Genomic DNA, 23,671 nt, shown 5'->3' with positions numbered 1-23,671 from the left:
CTCATGTTCAAACTTCATATGCTTATTATATTTTATTAAATAAAATTCAATATTTTAAGATATTTAAATATAATATTTTAACATAAAATTATAGTAAAATAAATAAAAAAAAATATACAGAATCATTTTATCTATATTTCTCTTATCCCTTAAAAAATGGTCGAATACAGATCAAATGTTTACAAAAATTATATTCGCATTTATTTTTATTTTTATTTTTTGAATGCAAATTTGGATATGAATATATATTTCGTCATCTAAATCCTAACGACTTTCAAACCCAAATTCAGCCCGATTGGCTTTTTTTTTTTCATTTCTTTTTAACTTCAGATAAAGATTCAATAAAAACTCCAGAATTCAAAGAAATAAGAATTCTCAGATCAACATTATATTTTAGGATTACAACTAAATTGCAAGAATTCTGTGAGATTTCTTGTAATACATACAATACAATCAATTCATTAGTTGTCCAAATTACCCTTTCTATCATTAGTCAAATTACCTGTTCACCCAATACGAAAAAGTAAATGCAGACATGCAGTCAAATTACCTTTTTCTTTTTTTCTTTCTTTTTTCTTTTTTTCTTTTTTTTTTTTTCTCGCGCCCCTCCTTCGAGACTTGGCTGCCTCATCCATGTAGCCTAATTCATATTTTTAATGAATGAAACAGGTAACGTGCTACTTTTTCTCAAAAAAAAAAAAAATAAATAAATGCAGAGATTACGATGACTGAAATTCAATGTACCTTTAATTAATTTGAAACATAACACTTAAAATGTAGTACATAAAGCCATTCCTGGCCCAAGCTCAGGCCAGTATACTGAACTCTGATTAGCCCTATGAATGAATCTCTCTCATTTTAATCTCACCAATTTCTTAAAAATATTTTTCCAAGTAAATGTACCCAACTTAATATTACCTTTTCCTTTCTTGAGTAATACGCAACCCATGTTTCCTTTTGGTAAATGTCCATAGGCAACTGCCTATAACCCCATTTGACGCGCACATGATTTATATGTCTTCTTGATCTAAACAAGTTTCTTTACACAATGAATTTTGAACTTTTCCTACACCAGAGGAAAACCTCATCAGAGTTTAAAGAACAAGCTAACTGTACAGTTGTGTTGAAACAGTTCTAGGTGATCTGCAACTCGGCTTTCTCATCCATCCAACTATAACCAGGCACTTTGTAGAGTCCCCTGTTTGCCATCATCTTCCTCAACCTCTCTACATCATTCCATCTATTTTCACCAGCATATATATTGGATAGACTTACCAAAGGAGTTGGGCTTGAAGGGTCTAACTTACAAAGCCTTTCAGCCATCTCTTCGCCAATTTCGGCATTAGAATAACATTCGCAGGCACCAAGTAAAGAATAATACACCGAACTGGGAGGGTTATCGAGCTTTCGTGCCAAGTCCCGAGCTTCGAAAAGCTTCCCCGCTCGGGCCAGTAGGTCCACCATGCAACCAAAGTGTTCTGCAGTTGGATTAATATCGTAGGTACTGCTCATCTTCTCAAATATATCGCACCCTTTCTTAACCTGACCAGAATGACCGCAGATTGAAAGAACACTCAGAAAAGTAGCTGAATTGGGCTTTACATTTAGTTCTAGCATCTCATTGAACAATTGTAAAGCTAATTCATTTTCTCCGTTTCTACCGTAACCAGAAATTAAGGCATTCCAAATTGTTGGATCGGTTGATTTCTTTCCATACATATCAAATACTCTACGGGCATAACTACAATCTCCACATCGCATGCATAGATGGATCATTGTTGTTTGGAAAACCACATCATCGAAATCTTTTCTTGTTCTAACTACATGGGCATAAATCTCTTTACCCTGCCGGAGATCCAAGGCGTATGAACAAGAATGTAGAAGGCTTGTTACAGACTCTAGACTTGGGCGCACCATTCCATCTGATTGCATCTCCTTGAATGAAGCAAAGGCTTCAGCTATTTTTCCTTGTTGAGAAAGCCCAATTATCATCAGATTCAACGCTACTGTATCAGGCTTCATTCCTTCGATTTTTAGCTTATGGATCAATTCCAGAGCAATGTTGAGGTGTCCGTGAACTAAAAAACCGGATATCATTGCATTCCAAGTTACCAAATTCCTATTTTCCATGGACATGAAAACGCGATATGCCCATTTAACAATTCCAGATTTAGAGTACATGTCGACAAGTGCTGTTCCTAGTTTGACGTCATGATTCATGTCGCTTCTCAATAGATAACAATGTACCTGCTTGCCAAGCGAACAAGCTGATAAATTTGAGCATACAGAGAGAACGGAGAGCAAAGTTGTTGGATTGGGCTTCTTGTTCAGCGAAATACACATTTTCCTGATCAAATTCAAAGCCATGTAATCTTCCCCGTTTCTTAGAAACCCAGAAACCACTGCATTGTAGCTTTGAATTTTCTTCTCATCGATGAGCTCAAAGACCTTTCGGGCCAAACCCAATTCAGAGCAGTTTGCATACATAGTAATAAGTGCGGTCGCAACATAACAATCCGAATGATGCCCCATCTTTATCGAAAGACCATGCAATTGCAATCCTTGCTCAACCATTCTACATGCAGGCAACAGGCTCGCAATGGTAACAGAATTCGGGGGCAACCCCTCGTATGCAAGTAGCCTAAAGCTTCGAACAGATTCTTCGCAGCGCCCATGGCGAGAAAACCCAGCAATTACGGCATTAAAAGAAGGAAGTGTTGGGTTAGGAATTTCGTCGAACACCTTAAGTGCGTCTCCGAACAGCTGGAGCTTCACGTAAGCATCAATGAGAGCTGTTGCCGCGTATTTATTGGACATAAAACCAAATTTTATGATGTGGGTGTGGATTTGTTGGGTTTGCGGGATCGATTTGAGCTCTTTGCATGATTTGAGGAGGAAGGGGAATGTGAATTTGTTTGGGTGGATGGAGGTGGAGTGGGCTTGGGCGTAGTGAGAGAGGGCTTCTTTGTAAGAGCCGTTCGAGACCAAGTTTGAAATATTTTTCCAAGTTATATGATTAACCATTGCATAATTCTCGCTCTTTCTCTCGAAAATACCATTGTATAGAGTTACTAATATTACCTTGACCGTGCAATGCATGGACATATTTAGCATATAAAAAAAAAACACAATTTTGTGTAGGAGTCACAGCATTACGTTCTACATGAGGTATCAACCACTAAGTATGTTGACACTTTGTGCTTGAAACGATCAATTATATAATTACAGTGTTGATATATCATGTATGTAATGGATGCATATTAGCATATATATATATATATATATAGAGAGAGAGAGAGAGAGAGAGAGAGAGAGAGAGAGAGAGAGAGAGTGAGGCTGCTATGCTATCGGAAGCACGGAGCCTTCCGTGCTTCTACCTCGTTTTCGATGTTGCGACTTTCGAATCGTCGATCGGCTCCATTAAACTTGATCTAGAGAATTTGGAGTACCTAGAAAATAAATTTTATTATTTTTCGATATCATTTGCCTAGTGATCGAATGAGCTCAAAATCAACAAATTTCAATGACCGTAGTGAGCCGTTTGCAAATTTAACGGTGTAGAAATATTCAAATCACGTGAAATTTTGATAGAAAATTCTTTATACTATATAAAACAAGATCAATATCTTTGATTTAAAATTTTAATATCATATTATTATATTTTGTAAGATTTTTATTTTCAGCCGTTGATTTTGAGCCCCTTCGTTCACTAGGCAAATGATATCGTAAAATCATAAAATTTATTTTCTAGGTACTTCAAATACTCTAGATCAAGTTTAACGGAGCCGATCGACGATTCGAAAGTCGCAACATCGAAAACGAGGTGAAAGCACGGAAGGCTCAGTGCTTCCGATAGCATAGTAGCCTCACTCTATATATATATATATATATATAGAGTTGAGCTAGAATGCTATCGATAGCAAATGGGCTCCGTTGCCACCCATTTGTTTTCGATGATGGAGCCTCCAAATCGACGATCGGCATCGTTGAATATGATCTATACCACTTGAAGTATTTAGAAATCAAAATTCATATATTTTCGATATTGTTCTCTTATCCATTAAGTGGACACAAAAATGAACGGCTGAAAATGAATATTCTTTAAAAACTGATGATAGGAGTTTTGTAATCAAAATCAAGAGTATAGATCTTGTTTTAAATAGTTTAAAGAATTTTCTAACAAAAATTCAATTGATTTGAATATCTTTACGCCGTTAAACGAGAAAACACCTCATATCGGCCATTAAAATTATAAATTTTGAAACCCTTTGATCATTAGGCAAATGATATCAAAAAGATTAAAATTTGATTTCTAAACACTTCAAGTGGTATAGATCATGTTCAACGGTGCCGATCGTCGATTTGGAGGCTCTATCATCGAAAACAAATTGGTGGTAATTTTGCTATCGATAATATTCTAGCTCAACTCTACATATATATATATATATATATATATATATATATATATATATATATATATATATATATATATATATATATATATATAGCGGAAAGAGATGTTAAAGTTTTCAAATTGAACACATTTGTGCTCCCTCCTCAAAAATAGTCTACAGAATCTACTGTTGCTAGAGATCAAACTTCATATCCCAAGATGCTTTAAGTTGTTGCTTCAAATAGTCAAAGGATAATTTTAATCGGTGTTATGATATGTGGTGTTCGTTAGTTAAATGTACGTTATTTGAATAAACTAAAATTAAGTAAAAAATTATTTGTTGATGTCTATGTCCATGATGCGTTTTTGATTTCTAGAAGATCGATCCTTTCGGACATTGAAAAATTTAAAACTCTTTTGGCTATCATAAGAATAGAATTGAAGTTTAGCTCAAGTAGGGTACCTAAATTTAAAAGGAACAAACTTGTGGAGCTTGTATGGTTGTCGAAAATCCAGACAAGTGACTTGCTAATAGAATATGTACCATATAAAAGTTTTTTCTTTCTTTTCCTTTTATTGTTATCTATAGTTTGCTTTTAGTCCTTAAATAGATTCCCTCCTAATTTTTTAGGAAATAACTTTTATCTACGGAGCACTAACCGTCCCTAAAGCAAGTGGCAAAGGGTTTGGTGGTTGATACCCGAGACCCAAGTTCGAATCCTAGTTAATTCACATTTTCAGCTAAATTTATTTCTAAATGAAATAAACAAAGTGGGTAGCGTGCTATCTATCTCTCAAAAAAAAAAAAAAAACTTTTATCTACGGAGCAATTTATTTTGTTCTAAGAAAATAGTTTGAAGCCAATAAAGTAGTTGTTGAAGCCATTTAATCATATACTTTATATAAAAATGAACTATTGAATAACGTACTTGTATATTCAAACAAATGCCTAATACTTCTGTTGCTTGAGGTGTCAAATTTTAACACAACCTGGAAAAAGCAGATTATTTGCCCAAATTAAATTCTAAACTTGATTCCACCTAGCAAAGTTAACAGTTTAACTGCGATTTATATTTGTTCATCAAATAAGCTGAATATGATTTCTAAGAGAATTTTTAGAAATATGATTATTTGTGTAAAATAAATTCTCAATAGGTATTCAATTTAACATTCTTTTTAACTGATTTATTTAAAGGGAAAACTTAAAAAAACCCCCCTGTGGTTTCGCGCATTCTCACTTTGCTACCTTGTGGTTTAAAACGTATCAATTTGCCCCCCTGTGGTTTCGTTTTTATCTTTTTGTTATCAATTTTATTATTATTATTTTTTAAAATCAGTGACAAAGTTAAAATTAAAGGATACTAAAGTGACTATTCGATAAATATAGATGGTTATCTGAAGTTTTTTGTACATAATTTAACGAAATATTAACGAAAAAGCTTCCGAAAAGATAAAAATGAAACCACAGGGGGGTAAATTGATACGTTTTAAACCACAGGGTAGCAAAGTGAGAATGCACGAAACCACAGGGGGGGTTTTTGAAGTTTTCCCTTATTTAAATTAGATTTATATTATTGAATTTTATCTGATAAATTTATCAAATTGGATAGACTATAACTTTTAAATATATTATTATCATATTAAATAAATATATATATTATAATATATCTTATTAATCTAAATTTAATGCAATAATATTATCTAATTACATGTTTTTTTTGTAATCAAACACTCTCAAGACTCAAGCAAAATTTACGATTTTAAATACACACCACTTAAATATGAACGAATATATATATATTCATTCAATAACTTAGAAATTGTAATCTTCGAATGTCTATATAAAGAAGCCGGCGAACCGGATCGGACGGATCAAATCGTTTGAAACGTCGACCCGGTTCGAAGACGCCTCCCTGCGCTCGTATAAAAACTGAAAAAAGCTACCCGACGCGGCAGCTCCCCGATCATCTTCCCCCCTCGTCTCCTCCGGAGCTGAAACCCTAGATCGTCACCAACCCTAGATCCAGTACCGAGCCCCGCCATGGATGATCCATGGCGATTCCACGGCAACCTCTGCCCCGTGTGCTCCAGCTCCCACTTTCCCTTCTGCCAACCTCCCCCTCCCTTCCCCGGCGAGTATCACCGCCGCTTCCCTCCTCCGCCGCTTCCCTACGAGCCTCCGCCTCCGCTTCCGCCTCCGCAGTCGTTCTGGGGCCGTGCGCCGGGCCCTCCGGCGCCGTTCCCGCCGCCTCCGCCTCCGCCGACGCCGGGGTTCCCTCCTCCGCCGTGGTTTGGCCACGAGGACTTCTCGGAGAGGGAGAGGTTTCAGAAGAGGATGCGGGTGGGAGAGCATCATCCTTCAGGTAACTTGCCACCTCCGCCGACTCTTCCTTATAACCCTTGCGACATTCCCCTGCCGCCGCAGCCGAATCAGGTCTCGGTGGATGATGAGCGGAGGCTGAATCTGATCCGAGATCATGGGCGGCAGAGTTTCAGTGAAGCTCCACAGAACAGCTACCCGAGTGTTGGATCTGGTCACAGCTTCTGCGACTCGGGATTCGGTCATGCTTCTGAGTCGGCCCCTGACTACCAGAATCAGCATATGCAACGGACTATGTACAAAGAGTGTGGGAATTCCGAAAGATCGACTGATCCCCAAAATGTTGTTGGGTTTACTCCTCGAGAGAGAAACGAGCCCGGAGGAGATGGTGCCTATGTTCAACCAATCGGAGAATCCTGGCAGCAGGTTTCGTATCCCAATCCTGATTATGCATCAGGAGGACCTCATGAGAAGTATTACGCACATGATCACCACAGATTTCATCTAAGTGAGAATTCCTATATGTTGCCACATCAATCTCCATATGCTGCCAAAGGTAGTAATCAGATTGCAGCACATTTAATAAATCATGACGAACGAAGATCATATGCGGCATATTTGATGCATGACCCAGCAAAAGATGAATTTGAGCTCCATAGCCAAAATGCACGGCAATCTGCTACTCATGATTTAGCAAGTGAGAAATCTAGCGCTGGAGCCACCGGCCATAATGCAGTTGAAGGGCTTCAGCAATCTTATACTTCCATGCCTCCGCCACCTATTGCAGCAGCACATTATCGGGGTTATCAGTCAGATTTCCACATGGCATCATCAGCTCCAACAGCGGCTCCCGCACTATTCCCTGTTTTATCGAGTGCTTCAGCCACCGTTTCGCTTCCACCTAATGGTCGCACCTTGCCTGAAACACACCCTTTGCCACAAGCGAACTGTTATAACATGCTGCCTGCTCGTAATTCATCCCAATTTATTTCCGAGGTACATATCCCACTTTTGTTCAAAGTTCCTTTTCCCATTCTTGATGTCGTAATCATTCATTAAGCCATACTGGCTTCTCATTCATATATTATATTAATCTTTCACCTTATTCTTCTGCTGCAAATACGAATTTTCAAACTTTTTATTTATTGTCAGTTTATGTTCCATTGCATAATAAATAAGAGTGTGCTGGAAAGTAATAGGAGTATCTGCTTTTTTATATCTCAAATTTTAGTGAAACACATCTTGCGCCCTTATTTTGCAAGTTATGCATAAAGAACTGCGATAACAAATCTGCATTTTCATTCAGGGATTGACGTTCGCCTCTCAAGCCCCTTCAGATCTGCATATGGGAAATGGTCTAGGGTACCCCTCAAAGAATTCACTTAAGAATAAAGTTACAGTTGTCAGTGCTTCTCACTTGTTCAAGCAACCACATCGTGCCTCTCGTCCTGATCATATTGTTATCATCCTTCGAGGGCTTCCAGGTTCTTTGATGTTCTTCATTACCATCTGCTGTGTTCTTAATTTGTATGTTATGCTATTTTAAATTCTGTCCTGTTAAAAGGAGTTGTTGAACAACTTATGGCTTATTCAATCTTTTTTTTCCCCCTCGCTTTAGTTGATAAAGTTAGCAATGAATCTGGAAGTATTTGAGATGGATGAGTGTGGCGCTGGTATAGTAGGAGAAGAAATGAAAAATTCATGTCAGCTTGTAGTGCTGGGAAACATTTAAGATTTAAGTTACATATTCCGGGAAACATTTGGGATTTAAGTTACATTTAGTAGAGAGGGCCCCCTTATGTTCACTCTAAAAAGAGAAGATGGCGAAAACGAAAAAAAGAAGACTTAGTTTGGCTAATGATAAGAGAAGTAATGCCTCTGATGGAGGTCATCACCAACAGAGAGATGAACGTGAAAAAGTTTCTATGACTGACTCAAGCTGTTGCTTCAAGAATGCATATTTGGAATTTGTCTTGTATGGGAATTAATATTCTCCATTTCTTTTGCTTTATTGATATGTGATTGTGGTGCTTTAAGGTACCGTTTGGATTGGGTACAAGAGGGGGGATAAGGGTCTTATCCCCCCTCTTGTATCCAAACACAAAGTTGGGTGGGTGGGAATTATTGTTCCCACCTAGGGGTGGGAACACCCCTTGTTCCCCCGGTATAGAGAGAGAGAGAGAGAGAGAGAGATTTATTTTAATATAGATTTTAAATTTTTAAAATTTAAAATTTGTACTCTCAAATTAGAATTTAAACTTTAAAATATAGGGATAACCCAGTATGGGTGGGAACAAGTATTCCCACCCTTGTTCCGATCCCTTGTTCCCCTGGTATAGAGAGAGAGAGAGAGAGAGAGAGAGAGAATTTTATTTTAAATTAGAATTTAATTTTTTAAAATTTAAAATTTTTAATCTCAAAATTAGAATTTATAATTTAAAATTCTAAATTTTAAAGTTTAAATTTTAAAATTTTAAATTTTAAATTTGATATTTTATATCTTTCAAATTTAAATTTGGTCTTAAATTTAAAATTTAAAAATTTAAAAATAAAATTTTAAAAATTAAAATTTTAAATTTTAATTTTTAAAATTAAAATTTTAAATTTTAATTTTAAAATTTAAAATTTAAAAGTTAAAAATTTAAATTTAAAATTTAAAAATTTAAATTCAAATATAATGAGAGGGGTAATACCATTATTTTCTCTTTATAACTATCAACTATTATTCTTATTCCATCTTATCCATCCGAACACTATTTTTCTTACTTTCGGGAACAACCAAATTTTCATCCAAACACAAAATTGGTCTAGTTCTCGCTTATACTTAAACTTGTACCTATCCCTGGTATAAGCTAGTTCTTACTTATATCCGAACCAAACGAAGTATAAAGGACCTGGTTTATGAGCAAACTTGGACTGACTTTAGAAATTAATAAATAGGGTAAATTTAATGGTGATTGTAATTAAGATTTATAATACTATTATATCTAAAAGGCACACCAATGTTTGTACTTGTAGGTAGTGGAAAAAGCTATCTCGCAAAAGCATTGCGTGATCTTGAAGTGGAAATTGGTGGGAATGCACCTAGAATTCATGCAATGGATGATTATTTCATGATTGAAGTTGAAAAGGTGTGCATAGCATTTTCTTTTCATGAGCTCAATTGTATGTTTTAATTCTATTTTGTGACAAAGCATGAAAATACGAATCGTTAATTTTTAAGTGTGTTATCTGAAGGTTGAAGACAATGATGGGAATAAATCTTCTAGCTCATTCAGAGGCAAGAAGCAGTCGACTAAGAAAGCAATTGAGTACTGTTATGAACCTGAGATGGAGGAGGTGATGCAGTTTCCTTTTTTTTTCCTTCTTAAATCTGTTTACTTTGTTTTTCTTCCGAAGAGATGTGATTCAATGACAGATTGGAGCCCAGTATTATTATCTCTTTTTTTTCTTTTTTCTACGAGGTCTACATACCATTTTTTTTTCTTGTGATATTCAGGATTTATAGTACTTCAAAAGATGTTAAGAATGATGCTAAATACCATGATGTTAAGAATGATGCTAAATACCATTCTCTTCTCAATTAATTAAGGAGTTTTGCATTCAATATAATTGTCACTTCTGTATCTCTGATGTGCTTTTCTGTTGGTAGACATACAGGGCAAGCATGTTGAAGGCATTCAAGAAGACCCTTGATGAGGGGATTTTTACATTTGTTATCGGTATGGGGTTGATTCTGGACATTGTGTGGAATCTTGACTATTTAACCATTTTTAACTTTTCTTTGGTAATTGTTGGTAATTATCTTTGATTTCTTTAGCTAATTTTTATTTCTTGCTCTTTTCACCTTCATATTCTAAAAAAGATTTTTCATGGTTCTTGCTTAAAACTGTTCAACTTCATGTAGTCATCATGTGTGTTTAATCTGTTGCCCTTGCAATTCATTTTCTACTACACTCAAAGCTCTAGTTCCGAAATAGATTCTAGCACCGAACTTCTTCCACACTTACTTTGATAAGATGAATGAACTCTCTCTATACACGATAGGTAGTATCACGATAGGATGCATAGAATATTGATTGGAGGGTTTGCCCTAGTATACCTAGGTGTTTGTACTGTTTAAGGCATTCAATTCTAGTATCCTGTTAGATGAACTAGTGAGGCGCAGTAGCTGTGCAGCGTGGGCTGCCTTCATTTTCACTAATGACTGATGCAGCATTATTTGGCAACTGACTCATTTACTGCTGGTATGTTTGCCCCGTTTAGTGGATGACCGCAATCTGCGGGTAGCTGATTTTGCTCAATTTTGGGCAATTGGAAAGGTATACCCTTATTCTCCGTTTTTGTGACCACCTATTAGTATTTACCTTTTTTATTCAATTTGGTGGAATGGGATTCTCAGACATGCTTCAAGTTCAAAATATAATTTCATTACGTAAATGCTTAAAGATGAGATGATATGTATCGAAATATGCTTAGATATGTATCGAAATTTGTTTTGTTTCTAACAACACACATGTTTTGTTTTTTTAATGTGTAACTTTAGTATATGTGGCTTGCATTATGCTCTATCATCTCTATTTGCTGCCTTTCGCGGTTTTACCTCACTGGTAAAAATATATTTGGAACTGGGCAAATAAACCAGACATGGGCATCCACTCTTGTTAATAAGCAAGCAATCCAAGATTACTATATTCGTGCATAGGATAGGAGGCGAGGTTGATTTCAACTATTGAGAAGTCTGTCTGTTAAAATGTTATATTCTGCTATTAGAATAATTTATTTCTTTAGTTATTTCTCTAATATTGTGAGGATGTAACAATCTAATTATCTTTGTGTTGTGAAAGTGTTCTTTTTCTATATCTTTTTTTTTCACTATTAATAGCTACTTCACAGCAAAACACTTCTTTAGACACTAATTCTCAACAGTCTTTCCTATTCTTTTACTCTCTTGGTTTGGCTGTCAACAAGTTCCTACATAGAGTTCTCATGGAAACTTTAAAGATGGAGCTGAAAAATTAATTGTTGAATGGAGTCTAGCAGCCTCTTGAGACTTCGAAGAAGACTAGAATTTTGCATGTGCCAATCTTGTAGAAGTATGGTAAAGAGTGGTTTGGAGACGAGTGGCAGAATTTTGGTTGGTTAGAGAAGAATCGTCTTGCTTTATTTGTTACTGGAGGCCTGTAGTTGTGTCTGATTAGAGCGTTGCTTCAGTTTTCTTTTTAATACAACAACAGGGCCAAAATGCTCTAGTAAAATTTCAAGTATGGCTAGTTATTACTTTGGTTTATTGTTTGGCAGCACTATTGTATTTCTGGTGCAATCTATTTCGAATTCCTATTTGTGTGGTTTCTTGGCCCACATATGATTGTTTCATCAGTCACCCATTATTTCAAGTAGATGCATTCTTTGAGGGAAAAAAGAAAATGTTACATTTTTGCTAATTATTAGTTGCTAAAGTATTGAGGTATTCTAACTCGCCCTTCTGTTTCTCTCGCTAATTTACATACTGATCTTGCTTGTGAAGATAAGTAGCATTATTATACTTTGGAAATTCAAATTAAATTCAATTGATTTCATGTTCATATATTCTGCAAGCACTGGTGATAAATTTCTGCTTGCAACTCGAAATCATTTTTTGGAAATGTTTGTGAAGAACTTGTAGATCCACCTTTATGATTCTTAATGACCTTTTCCAGAATAAGATTTGCTTGTAATCTTTCACATGATATTTGTTAGTTGCCATCAATTATCTAATTAAAGTTTTGGACCCCTATACTTTTGAATTTGATGTCTTCTTATGCAATATGAATTTCAATTGGTTCAGAGCTGAATTTTCACTGAAATGGCTGCTTTGTATTTTAGCAGTACTTTGGAGTACAATAATGCCACTTGTAAACATCAAATTGGCGTTCAAGAATTATTTAGAGCACTTTATTTCTATAGATTATATATTGGCTAAAGTATTCTGGTGCCTTATGCTTGTTGTTTTATCTTTTTCTCAAGCAGAGAGCAGGCTATGAGGTGTACTTGCTTGAAGCCCCGTACAAGGATCCAATGGTGAGTTCTTATGCAACTAAACTCATTGTTATAATTCTGTGTTATTAACAATGTTCTGTTGACCCAAGTTCGAATCCTAGTTGATTCACATTTCTAGCTAAGTTTATTTCTAAATGAAGTAAACGAAGCGGGTAGCGTGCTACCTATCTCTCTCAAAAAAAAAAAAAAAAAAACAAAAAAAACAAAAAAAAAAACAATGTTCTGTTAGGAAGGCCTCACAGGATTATGCAGGATCCTTTTTTTAATTATTTTTTTCATCAGTCGGTACTCACTGATGCAGGATCCTTTTTTTATTTTTATTTTTTTTAATTATTTTTTTCATCAGTCGGTACTCACTGGCAGTATTTGTTCATGAAATATTTCCTGGCATTGGCTTTTGTTTTCTTAGTTTTGTGGGAAGTTGGTGGTTTAGATGGTCAAACATTGCTCTTTTTTTAGATAATATTCTTTCTTTTGAGATCTTTCAGATACTACACATCCTCTAAGAACGGTGAAGGTTTTTGTTGTCACTTGGTTCTTCAGGCTGCTCCCTTGGAAATTTTGTTCCATGCTCCTGAATTGACATATACCTTTTCTTGAGTTCTCATATATTTTATTTGTTTATTGTCTACCTGTGGCATGTTTCTTCTAATCGAGTGGAAAATACAGGGCTGTGCTGCGAGGAACGTGCATGGTTTCACATTAGAAGATGTAGAGAGGATGGCAGAATCTTGGGAAGACTCTCCACCGCTGTACCTGAAGCTAGACATTCAGGTCTCTCTCTCTCTCTCTCTCTCTCTCTCTCTCTCTCTCTCTCTCACACACACACACACACACACACCCCATGCCTGGCGCTTATTAAGACTCCTCATGTTACATCAAATGCTTCCCTCACTTTTTGCATGTATAATATGACTGCGCAGTCGTTGTTCCATGGGGATGATCTGAATGAACAGTCTATACAAGAGGTAATCAACATCTGTCTCCTCTATCTTTAAACTCCATTATAATGATCATTGTTGGATAAGCGAAGAAAAAAAACAAATAGAAATTTTGCTGTATGCTTAAAAGCCAATGTTTTTGTTGCCTTTATTTTGCTCTTCTCACTTCTTTCCCCTTACTTCAAGTTCCATATTTCCTTCATCTTATTTTCTCTTATTTGAGCCTTTAATTTCTCATTGGCCTAAATTTTCGGATCTATTAATGCTGGGACTTGGAGCCCAATTGGCTTGCTCTACAGCCTCGCCTGTGCATAATGCTGTTATACTCTTTAACAGGTGGAAATGGAAGCAGATGATGCTGACTATGCTGATGGCACACAAAATGTGCCTGATAAGGAGGATAGTGAGCATGCCAAACCAAAATCATCAGATTATGAACCTCATAGTGGTATAAATTTGCTTCTGATTATTGTCACCTAGTAATTGGTCTATTACTTTTTATTTACTTTTTACCTTGAAAAGTTCTGGGTGCTGCAGTTCTTCTGTTATCATTTTGGCAATTACTAAATTTTCTTAACTTTTGGTAGGATGAGAATGCTCTAAATACAGGGGAATAGCAAAAAAATATTAGTTGAGCCAAATTGTTGCAATGATAGGCTGGTTATGTTCTTGACTTTTCTTGGTTTAGTTGGAGAGAATTGTTTTCTTTTTTCTATTTGATTGTCACTGTTTTTTGGAGGAAATTGTAAAATAGTGAGGAAAATTTCTCTATTTGCTTTTCATCATTCTATTGTAGATAGGTGCAGAATTCGCTGAAGGGGAATTGAGGTGGCTTGTGTTATTAAGGCACAACTAGATGAATCTGATGATTCTGAAATATTGGTGCTACTTGTTAGAAAAGGATGAGATAACAAAAGAAATTGACTGCATTCAAAAAAACATATAATATCAATGCTTCTGTTCTAATTAATTTAGGAAGATGGACATTGTTGGTACTTGGTAGTATGATGATTAAATCTCATATAGTTACCTTTTAACATAAAATTATTCGTTTTCAGGACTTGCTTTAGACCAATGTTTTCCTCCATTTCCTCCCCCCCTTCTGTTTCCCAGTGTAACTAGGTTATACCAAGTTCCATATATTGTTTTTTCTTGTGCATGCTAAGTCTTCGAGTTATGGAGTAATACATAATAATTACATAGTAATATGTCTTGGTTTATCAAAAGCTGGTGAGAGATGGAATACTGAAGAAGAGGAAGAGCTGACTGAAGTGAAAGAGATAGGGAGAAGTAAATGGTCGAAGGATTTAGAAGAGGATGCTGAAAACTCAGATGGTGGTGAGGAAAATACAAATGTGCTTTCTGGTATACTCCAAGCATATGGCACAAATGAAAAATCTGTACACTGGAGTGATCAGGTATGCTGTCGACTTCAGCTAGCATATTTTCTTGGTTACCAGATGCGCTTCTTTTATTTTTATTTTGCTTTATGCCTTAGATGCTTTCAATAGCAATGATGAAGTTGCTTTTGCTCTTATTACGCTTTCAGTGAATCAACTCAAGTTTTGTGCCTATTTGGCCTTGCTTCTTGTTTTGCTTTTAGCGGCAGCCATATATAGCTGAGCATTTGCACATAAAATAGACTGCATCTTTTGCAAAATGACATTCTAGAGCCTCAAAAGTTGGAACTCCAATTCGGAGATTTTACTTTTGCTACATAGAGCTCTTGGGGCAGACATGTAGTGCTTCTCCTAATAACACTATTCAGCACGCATTTTTTGAATTACACTATATACTACAGCAATGCCAAACAGTACTCCTTATGTATTGCCTCCAACTAGTTATCCTTAACGGATGTGTATTGCCCTCTTCTTATTTTTTTGCATTCACTATTGATTTAATTAAACGTTTTGAAATGCTGCCCTGAGTTGAGTGGACATAAGTGCTATAGGTCACAAGAGCATATGCAGGCATGCTCACTTGAACAATCACCAAAGTTGATAATATATGCTACATAGCTGGACAAATAAACAAGCAGAAGTATATGTTGAAGTCATACTCTCTCCGCACTATGGTTATATAACCACACTTGAAGGCAGTATACTCTATATGTTTCTTCATTTCTAGGTCAATAGGAGTGGGTTCTCCATAGGTGCTTCTAAGAAACGAGGTACATCATCATTGATCATTGGCCCAGGACCTGGATACAATTTGGTGAGCGATCTATCTTGCGATTCCTTTCCAGATTTTGTTTTTACTATGTATAAAAGAAGCAATCAAATGTGTAGTCCCGTTGAGTCTTTTCTTTCTATTCTATGTTGCTTTTGCAACAGAATCCTTTTAGTTAGGAAAAAGAATTTTCCTTTCCTCACAGGACTCGAATCCACTGGTTGAAAAAGAGGATGCTCCAGGGGCAAAGGGGGGGACAAACACGGAGACAAAGAGGCGATTCAGTGAGCAACTCCGCGCTGAACGAGAGTCCTTTAGAGCAGCTTTTGATAGAAGGCGGCATCGTATTGGTGGGCTAAACAATAATATTGAGGACGAATAGTGCATCTTCTGGTGATTATTGTTGTTTAGGAGCTCCCTTTCTGGGTTATTTCTCCCATTACTTTTACAGTGGCAGAAGCAGGGCGAAACCCATCACGGGTATGCATATGCAGAAACTGCGTCCATCTAGGGGGATATTGGCCATCTTTATAGTGCTGATGTTGTATTCTATTGTCATAAGCAAAGATAAACCAGCGCCATTCTTCAGGGTGTTACAGCCATTGGCTTTTTTTTTTTTTTTTTTTTTTTTTTTTTTTTNTGCTGATGTTGTATTCTATTGTCATAAGCAAAGATAAACCAGCGCCATTCTTCAGGGTGTTACAGCCATTGGCTTTTTTTTTTTTTGTTTTTCTTTTCTTTTTCCTTATTTCCTATAATGCAGGGAAGTGGGCGGATTTTTATTTTTTTATTTCCTATAATGTTTTCCAATATGTAAGATATTTGTTATAATGCTTGCACCAATGTACGAAAGGAAGCTAGTGCCAATTCCTCAAAAATTTGTCTGAATGGTTTTGTCGTTTCTTTATCGTTTGGTTGATCTAAATTTGATTACCTATCTCTGCAATTTTAAGTTGCTAACTAAGAGAGTTATATTTTAACTCAAGGTAAAATGCATAAGCTAAATAACATATACCTTTTCCTTGCATCACACACCGAAACTTTTAGATGGCCAAGAAAACCTGCGACTCCTGTCAAAACACTGTACATAGGGAAAATAAAATATAACAAACAAAAGTAAAAATATGACTATGGATACAATTACAACAAAACAGGTACTGATCAATGGTCTGATTTTCACATAAAAGAAGATTAAGAATATTTTAGCTTGCGGGTGAAGCCACCAATCCTGTATCTGACAAATGCAACAATCGTTTTAAATGTTTCAGTACAAAAAGACTAATTAAAGCATTTTCTTTCCAAAGTGTCAATAGCCCAACTGCCAATATATCTCACAATTAAGTAAATATCTTACAATTAAAGTAAATATCGAGAATCTATTCCAAACTTGTCTTGATTTTAGATAAGAGGTAGAGTGAATATGCACCTTACAAATCAACATAATTCTGTACTACCAACCGTTTCTAAAGCAAGTGGCAAAAATCTTAATGGTTGGTACTCAAGTCTCAAGTTCGAATACTAGTTGATTCACATTTCCAGCTAAGTTTATTTCTAATGAAATAAACGAAGCGGGTTCTGTATGACCTTCCTCGGCCAATCCAAGAAAAGAATAAGTATCTTTGGGATCTGATCAGAAAATATTTAATCACGTCATTTTACAGATACACATGCATCTTTCTTTCCTACAAAAGTAATTTACCTTACGTTTTTTTCCTGTACCTAATCAGGTCAATCCAAAGTTAGTTAATGTACGAAGGAGGCACAAGAACTGATAACCTGAACTAAATATTGAGATAGGATGTCCAACAGTTAAATTAAATACTCGAACCAACTACTCCTACCTGTAGCGCCATGTAAAGCTTCTTCACGTGATTGTATATATTCTGCCCAATTTATTTTCACGGCGCCTAAATAAAAGAAAAAAAAAAAGGAACGAGTCATGGAAGTGTGAGAGCAAGTATCACATTGTCACCACGGGCTCCGTTTCATTGCGCGGTGCCCGGTTGCCACACATACGAGGATCACACGTGACATGTTTAAACTACATGGCCCAAGCCACCGCAGTTCTCCATTTTTTTTTTAAAATTATTTTTCATTCACCTAAGGACGTGTGTTACTACAAACCACCACTTGAGATCTTCATCTTCTTACTCGAGGATTTTTTTTTTTTTTTTTTTTTTTAGAAAGAGGTAGCATGCTACTCGCTTCATTCATAAGGAATATGAATTAGACTACATGAGTAAGGCAATTAGGGCCTAGGGGGACGAAAAAGAAAAAAAAGAAAAAAAAGAAGATTTGGAGGAATTATTCTCTGAACCATGCGCATCTCAGTGGTAACTATAATGCCCGTCAACACAAAAGATTTGGAGCCGAAATGGAGACACATGAGATCAGAATATAGGTTGTCAATCAGTGGTAATTGAGGACAAGAATTGCGTAGAATATTAATGATTAAAAGTATAGGTAGTGATAGTGGACTAAAGTGCACAAATGGACAGATGCATTTCTAGACATATACAACCGTAGCCGAATCTTAAAGGCTTGATTTTTGTAAAGTTTGTTTGAAAAACTATTATGATATAATCAAGATAACAATATAACATGATGATCGACGAGCTTTGATACTTATAACTGGTTTTAGTTCCAAAAAAATTGAGCACTTTTATGGACAACTCACAGTATATTCTTAAATACAACTAATGAGTTTTTTTTTTAAATTTTTTTATTTATTGGCTGAGGAGTAAGATTGTTTGTTTATGATTGAATTACTTATCATTTGACGGCCTACGACAGAGAGAGATCAGAGGAAGGAGTCGCCCTAGATTGTGGGCGTGCATGGTGTCCTGTCATGCACCAATCGTCAAATCTCACCCCCTACAAAATCTCTATCAAACTTTGACCCCATCAAACTCTAAACTCTCTCTCTCTCTCTCTTGCTCGCTCGCTCGCTCGCTCTCTCTCTGCCTATCTTTTCTCCCGAGAAACTTGAAACTAGCAATGGCTCCCCTCTCTCCTCGCTCCTCCTCACAGCTCCTCCTATTCCCCCAAACAAGCCACCCTTTCCACAGTATATAATCCTCCCCACATTCCCAACCCCATCGGAGGCCGAGAGAGGACTATGATTGTATCCTCATAGAATAAAATCCTCGTGGGCTCGGTCGGTTGGTCTGGTCGGGTCTGTGATCGATCTCCCGGCTCTTTCAAATATTAATAACCGAAAGAAAAGGAAAAATAAAAAAATCCAGACCATCCTCCAGCAACAAAAAAAAAAAAAATTAAATAAAAAAATTAATTTTTTTTAAAAAATATTCTTTCAGAAAAGATAAAGAGGAGAGGAGAGGAGTGGAGGTAAATATGGAAGGCCTTCAATGCAGCTGCAGCAAGCCGAGCTCCTTCTTCTTCTTCTCCGTCCTCTTCCTCGCCTCTGCTGCGCTCTCCAACGCCAACATCGCCGACTTTGATGAGCATTGGCGGAAGAAGGCCGAGGAGGCCCGAGCACAGGCCCTCGCCGCCTACAAGCCCGACCCCGAGTCCGTCACCAACAGCTTCAACCAGGCGGTCCATAAGTACGTCCTCTCTCTCTCTCTCTCTCTCTCTCTCTCTCTCTCTCTCTTGATCTTCTTCTTCTTCGTCTTCATTGATTGCTCCAATATTTACGTACATTTCTTAATATTCATGCATAAGGTTTTAGTCTAAGAGGAGCTAGCTCATGATAACAGTAGCTCCGTATACGTACGTCACCGCTGCTTTCACGTATATATTCTTACTAACAAAATGCTGTACGTACGTTCATGCAGAACCCTGGCGGCGACCAACAGCACCCGGAGGAGCCTCCGCCGCCAGTACAACGGCCCGTGCATGGCGACGAACCCGATTGACCGCTGCTGGCGGTGCCGCAGCAACTGGGCCAACCACCGGAAGCTCCTCGCCCAGTGCGCCAAGGGCTTCGGATACGGAGCCATGGGGGGCTTTGCAGGGAGGTTCTACACCGTCACCGACCCCTCCGACAGCGACGTCCTCAACCCCCGCCCTGGCACCCTTCGCCACGCCGTCATCCAGCCTGAGCCCCTCTGGATTGTCTTCGCCAACGACATGATCATCACCCTCTCACAGGAGCTCATCGTCGGCAGCAACAAGACCCTTGACGGCCGTGGCGCCAATGTCCACATCGCCTACGGTGCCCAGATCACTCTGCAATTCGTGCGCAATGTGATCATCCACAACCTCCACATCCACGACCTCAAGTCTGCCGCCGGCGGGCTAGTCCGCGACTCGACCGAACACTACGGGTGGAGGACAAGGAGCGATGGTGACGGCATCTCCATCTACGGCTCCAGCAACATCTGGATCGACCACGTGTCCATGTCCAACTGCGAGGATGGGCTCATCGACGCGATCGAAGGCTCCACCGCGATCACCATCTCCAACAGCCACTTTACCCGCCACAACGATGTACGTTTCTCAACGACTCTTAACCGTTCAATTACTGCTTACTTCCATTACGAAGTTGTGGCCGATTCACAATTTCTTTCTATTATAGGTGATGTTGTTTGGCGCCAGTGATTCCAACCAAGCTGATGCCATCATGCAAATAACGGTCGCATTCAACCACTTTGGACGAGGCCTAGTGCAGAGGATGCCAAGGTAAATACATACATGCATATAAATTACTTCTTCCCCATGATTCTATAACTGCTCCTTCTCTATATTTTACTCTCCATGATTAATTAATTGGGTTCAATATGTATATGTAGGTGCCGATGGGGATTTGTCCATGTGGTGAACAACGACTACACACATTGGCTAATGTACGCCGTGGGTGGTAGCAAACACCCCACCATCATCAGCCAGGGCAACCGATACATCGCCCCCCCAAATCTAGCCGCTAAGGAGGTAATTCAAAAGGAAACCCAAAAAAAAAAGGGGGGAAAGAAAAGAGAAAAACTAGCCCTCATAATATATTCATATGAGAAATTTATTGAAAAGGAAAATGTTTTCTATGTGAATCGTAGATAACGAAGAGGGACTACGCAACGGAAGCGGAGTGGAAACAATGGGTGTGGAAATCGGATGGGGATTTGATGCAGAACGGGGCATTCTTCGTCCAATCGGGTGGGCAAAACATGAGAAAATTCTCGAGGACGGAGTTCATCAAGGCCAAGCCCGGCACGTTCGTCACCAGGCTAACGCGCTTCTCGGGGGCGCTCAACTGCCGCGTCGGACAAAAGTGCTGATTCCAGAAGCAGAAGCTGTAGCGGCAGAGGAGGAGGAAAGGAAGCAGAGGATGGGACGCATTGAACAAGGGGAGTGGCAGTTGAAGCGAAGAGGCTGTGTTTTGTGTTTGGGGTATTTTGTTGGCAATTGATGAGGGAAAAGGGTGATGATGAGGAAAAGAGATAGGGAGGGATTTGTATGAGTGAGAAGAGGGGAGGATGTGTTTGTAATTTCTTCTTTTTTTGCATTTGATTGGTATATGATCAGTGATAACTTTATTTGATGGGCAATTGTTAGTGTTGAAAGAGGTTTTTTTTTTTTTTTTTCCCTTTTGTTTTTGCTAGCACTACGAAGTATTTCTATGCTTCCTCATTCAAATTATGCCGTGGATTTTGCATGCTTTGTAATAATCCTAGCTAATGCAGCGAAACCTATAGGATCAACAGAGAACTAGAGATAAAAACAGGGCAAGATATCATGAATTCCAGTTTAACATTAATACTAGAAGGCAACTCGCTAAATTATAATTCTTTGACACGCTAACAAATTACTCCATTCTCAATAAGTGATGCTATCATTCTGATTTCCTAGCTTGTTTCTAAACGTAGACTCATTACAAGCCACGCTATACTTTAATATTTGAAAAACCAACTAATATTCAATTGCAATAAGAATCTTTTTTCAAATGGCGGAAATAGATCCAGATAGATAACAACTAATGGCACAAATAAGTTTTGCTATTATCCTCACGTTCGTTCATTTTCATCTCTAAAATGTGTCATCACTTTTTCAAAAGGTGAAAAATCATCACAATTTTTGTTAGAACAATAATTCTTCATACTATTTTCCTAGACCCTCCTAGATCTGTTGAGGGGAGATCTATGCAATCACCAGTCAACTTGGATTTACCAATCTGTACATGATCACTTGATCATAACAGAAGTTATGCGAACATCAAATCCTAATGAACCAAAATACGTATTGCCTTTGTGTCTAACCATATTCTTAAGACCACCCTGGTATCTTTCAAAGTTAGAAATAGCTAAATAATGCTACCAATTCCTCAAAAAAAAAAAGGTAACTAAATAATCCAGCATCTTCTACCGAACTATCTTCCGCTGAAGAATTTGATCACCCCTTAGTTTGGTAAATGCCACTCTCTAGCCCAATCTCTCCCTTAACAAAACCAAGGAAAGGGATAATATTTGTGGCTGTAACCTTATTAGGAGTTATAGTGGCTCTTAATTCTACTGCTTTGACATGTGAATTCGAATTATTTATGTCTTAATAATATCAAACCTTCTGTCACTCTTATCTTTCCTAGTCCAAATTAGAAGGGCACCCTCTGTTATTTATGCTTCAAAAATTGGTGCATAAAGTTTAGCAGGAATAACATCTGAAATCGCAACAGTAACAACTAACAGAGATCAAACAACTTGGAAAATTAAATGGTATGAGTTACCTAATATTTGAATTAGAGGATGTTCTTATCATCTCCAATCATGAAGACCAAGTCTCTGCAAGATCAAACAAGTAGATAGTTAATTTCCTGGAAGAACATTGTTTTCGACGAAACAGTTATGGAAAGGAAATTAGAAATACAAAATCAGGACATTGTCTAATACAACATCATCACACCAAACTTCCATAAGCCACAAACACCATAGCAAATTAACCCTATTTTTGCCATCGTCGAAACACAAGTCTAGGCAGGAAAAATGGATTTTTCCTCGGATTGTTCACAAACGTGATCATGAAGAAAATGAAAGAGAAAAACTTAATTTATTGATCTAATTAGATCTACTTGTTATTTACCATGATCAAACACACTCCATTTGTCCCCAATTACATCACAAAATAGATCTATCGACTTAGAAATCTCACCTGAGAGAGGCTATGGTTCCGATTAGCTGCAAAAGGGGAGAAGAGTCGACTCTTCGTCCATCGATCATGCGTAAGATGAGACATGCGAGGAGATCTCGGAAGGGAATTAGAGTTAGGGTTGAGAGAGAGAGAGAGATGGGGGAAGAGGAAGAGAGTTTTTTACTTCAAAAAAAAAAAAAAAGGGGGGGAAAGGGCGGGAGAAGATGTTGAGGGGAGTCGTTGGGTTTTATAGGGGAGAGGAGATGGTGAAGAGCGAGCGCGCACACGAGCTCCTCGCGTGGAGGTTACGGATTGCGATGTGGATCGCGCGTACAGTTAGTTGCAGATGCTCCCCATAATAATGACAACGCAGGTACCAACTGTTGGCTTTGGAGATTCTAAATTCAAATTCTAATTGATTTATATTTTCAGCGTCGTTGATCGTGTGCACAGAACAATACAGCTAACAAAATTATGTAAAATAAGACAAATATTTAGATTTCTCACAAATTATTTCTTTATTGCTACTAGTACGTTGGAAAATAATATTCCTGTTTAAGCTGTACAAATAAGGCAGTTGAAACTTTTTCTATTATAAATCTTAATATATCAGCAACTTTTAGTAATTTTTAATTAGATTGTGCATTTAAGAAATCGATTAAAATTCCAGATGTGCCAATATATGAAAGAGAACATTTTGAGGGATGCAGTAGGCCTCGTTATGTGCAACTA

At 37.4% G+C, this 23,671-nt stretch overlaps 3 protein-coding genes and 1 long non-coding RNA gene across 5 annotated transcripts; 2 read left to right on the top strand and 2 right to left on the bottom strand.

The window, feature by feature from the left end:
* LOC109710213 (pentatricopeptide repeat-containing protein At2g02750-like) lies at window positions 1,135-3,024 on the bottom strand. The gene has a single exon (XM_020232697.1). The coding sequence runs from the start codon at window positions 3,022-3,024 to the stop codon at window positions 1,135-1,137; it is 1,890 nt and encodes a 629-aa protein (XP_020088286.1).
* On the top strand, window positions 6,264-16,480 carry LOC109710170 (YLP motif-containing protein 1-like). 2 transcript variants are annotated; one of them, XR_002216310.1, is made up of 13 exons: window positions 6,264-7,709; window positions 8,020-8,197; window positions 9,732-9,844; window positions 9,951-10,052; window positions 10,366-10,435; window positions 10,980-11,035; window positions 12,723-12,773; window positions 13,422-13,526; window positions 13,676-13,720; window positions 14,030-14,141; window positions 14,921-15,111; window positions 15,645-15,907; window positions 16,068-16,130. XR_002216310.1 is itself a non-coding variant. In XM_020232640.1 (13 exons), exons 1-13 carry the CDS (start codon window positions 6,435-6,437, stop codon window positions 16,242-16,244), a joined length of 2,562 nt encoding a protein of 853 aa, XP_020088229.1. In that variant the 5' UTR covers window positions 6,271-6,434; the 3' UTR covers window positions 16,245-16,480. The 2 variants fall into 2 exon arrangements, 1 of the variants encoding a protein (XP_020088229.1); XM_020232640.1 differs by having other exon boundaries at window positions 6,271-7,709; window positions 15,821-15,907; window positions 16,068-16,480.
* Window positions 7,717-23,140, bottom strand: LOC109710172. Its single transcript, XR_002216311.1, has 4 exons — window positions 22,961-23,140; window positions 22,539-22,593; window positions 16,878-16,943; window positions 7,717-7,826 (listed from the first exon to the last, which is right to left on the bottom strand). It is a non-coding gene; the product is annotated as an uncharacterized LOC109710172 (long non-coding RNA).
* Window positions 18,957-21,366, top strand: LOC109710171 (pectate lyase-like). The gene is made up of 5 exons (XM_020232641.1): window positions 18,957-19,428; window positions 19,660-20,314; window positions 20,403-20,506; window positions 20,617-20,755; window positions 20,875-21,366. The coding sequence occupies exons 1-5, from the start codon at window positions 19,217-19,219 to the stop codon at window positions 21,094-21,096; spliced, it is 1,332 nt and encodes a 443-aa protein (XP_020088230.1). The 5' UTR covers window positions 18,957-19,216; the 3' UTR covers window positions 21,097-21,366.

The sequence above is a fragment of the Ananas comosus genome, linkage group 5, assembly GCF_001540865.1.
Source record: "Ananas comosus cultivar F153 linkage group 5, ASM154086v1, whole genome shotgun sequence".
In the NCBI taxonomy this organism is placed as follows: Eukaryota; Viridiplantae; Streptophyta; class Magnoliopsida; order Poales; family Bromeliaceae; genus Ananas; species Ananas comosus.
This window is presented reverse-complemented; position numbering and strand designations above follow the sequence as displayed.

Coding starts and splice junctions, on each gene's coding strand:
- LOC109710213 (XM_020232697.1), bottom strand. CDS start 3,024: ATGGTTAATCATATAACTTGGAAAAATATTTCAAACTTGGTCTCGAAC.
- LOC109710170 (XM_020232640.1), top strand. CDS start 6,435: ATGGATGATCCATGGCGATTCCACGGCAACCTCTGCCCCGTGTGCTCC. Junction 7,710..8,019: donor CATCCCAATTTATTTCCGAG/GTACATATCCCA, acceptor ATTTTCATTCAG/GGATTGACGTTCGCCTCTCA. Junction 13,527..13,675: donor ACCTGAAGCTAGACATTCAG/GTCTCTCTCTCT, acceptor ATGACTGCGCAG/TCGTTGTTCCATGGGGATGA.
- LOC109710171 (XM_020232641.1), top strand. CDS start 19,217: ATGGAAGGCCTTCAATGCAGCTGCAGCAAGCCGAGCTCCTTCTTCTTC. Junction 20,315..20,402: donor ACTTTACCCGCCACAACGAT/GTACGTTTCTCA, acceptor TTTCTATTATAG/GTGATGTTGTTTGGCGCCAG. Junction 20,507..20,616: donor CTAGTGCAGAGGATGCCAAG/GTAAATACATAC, acceptor ATGTATATGTAG/GTGCCGATGGGGATTTGTCC.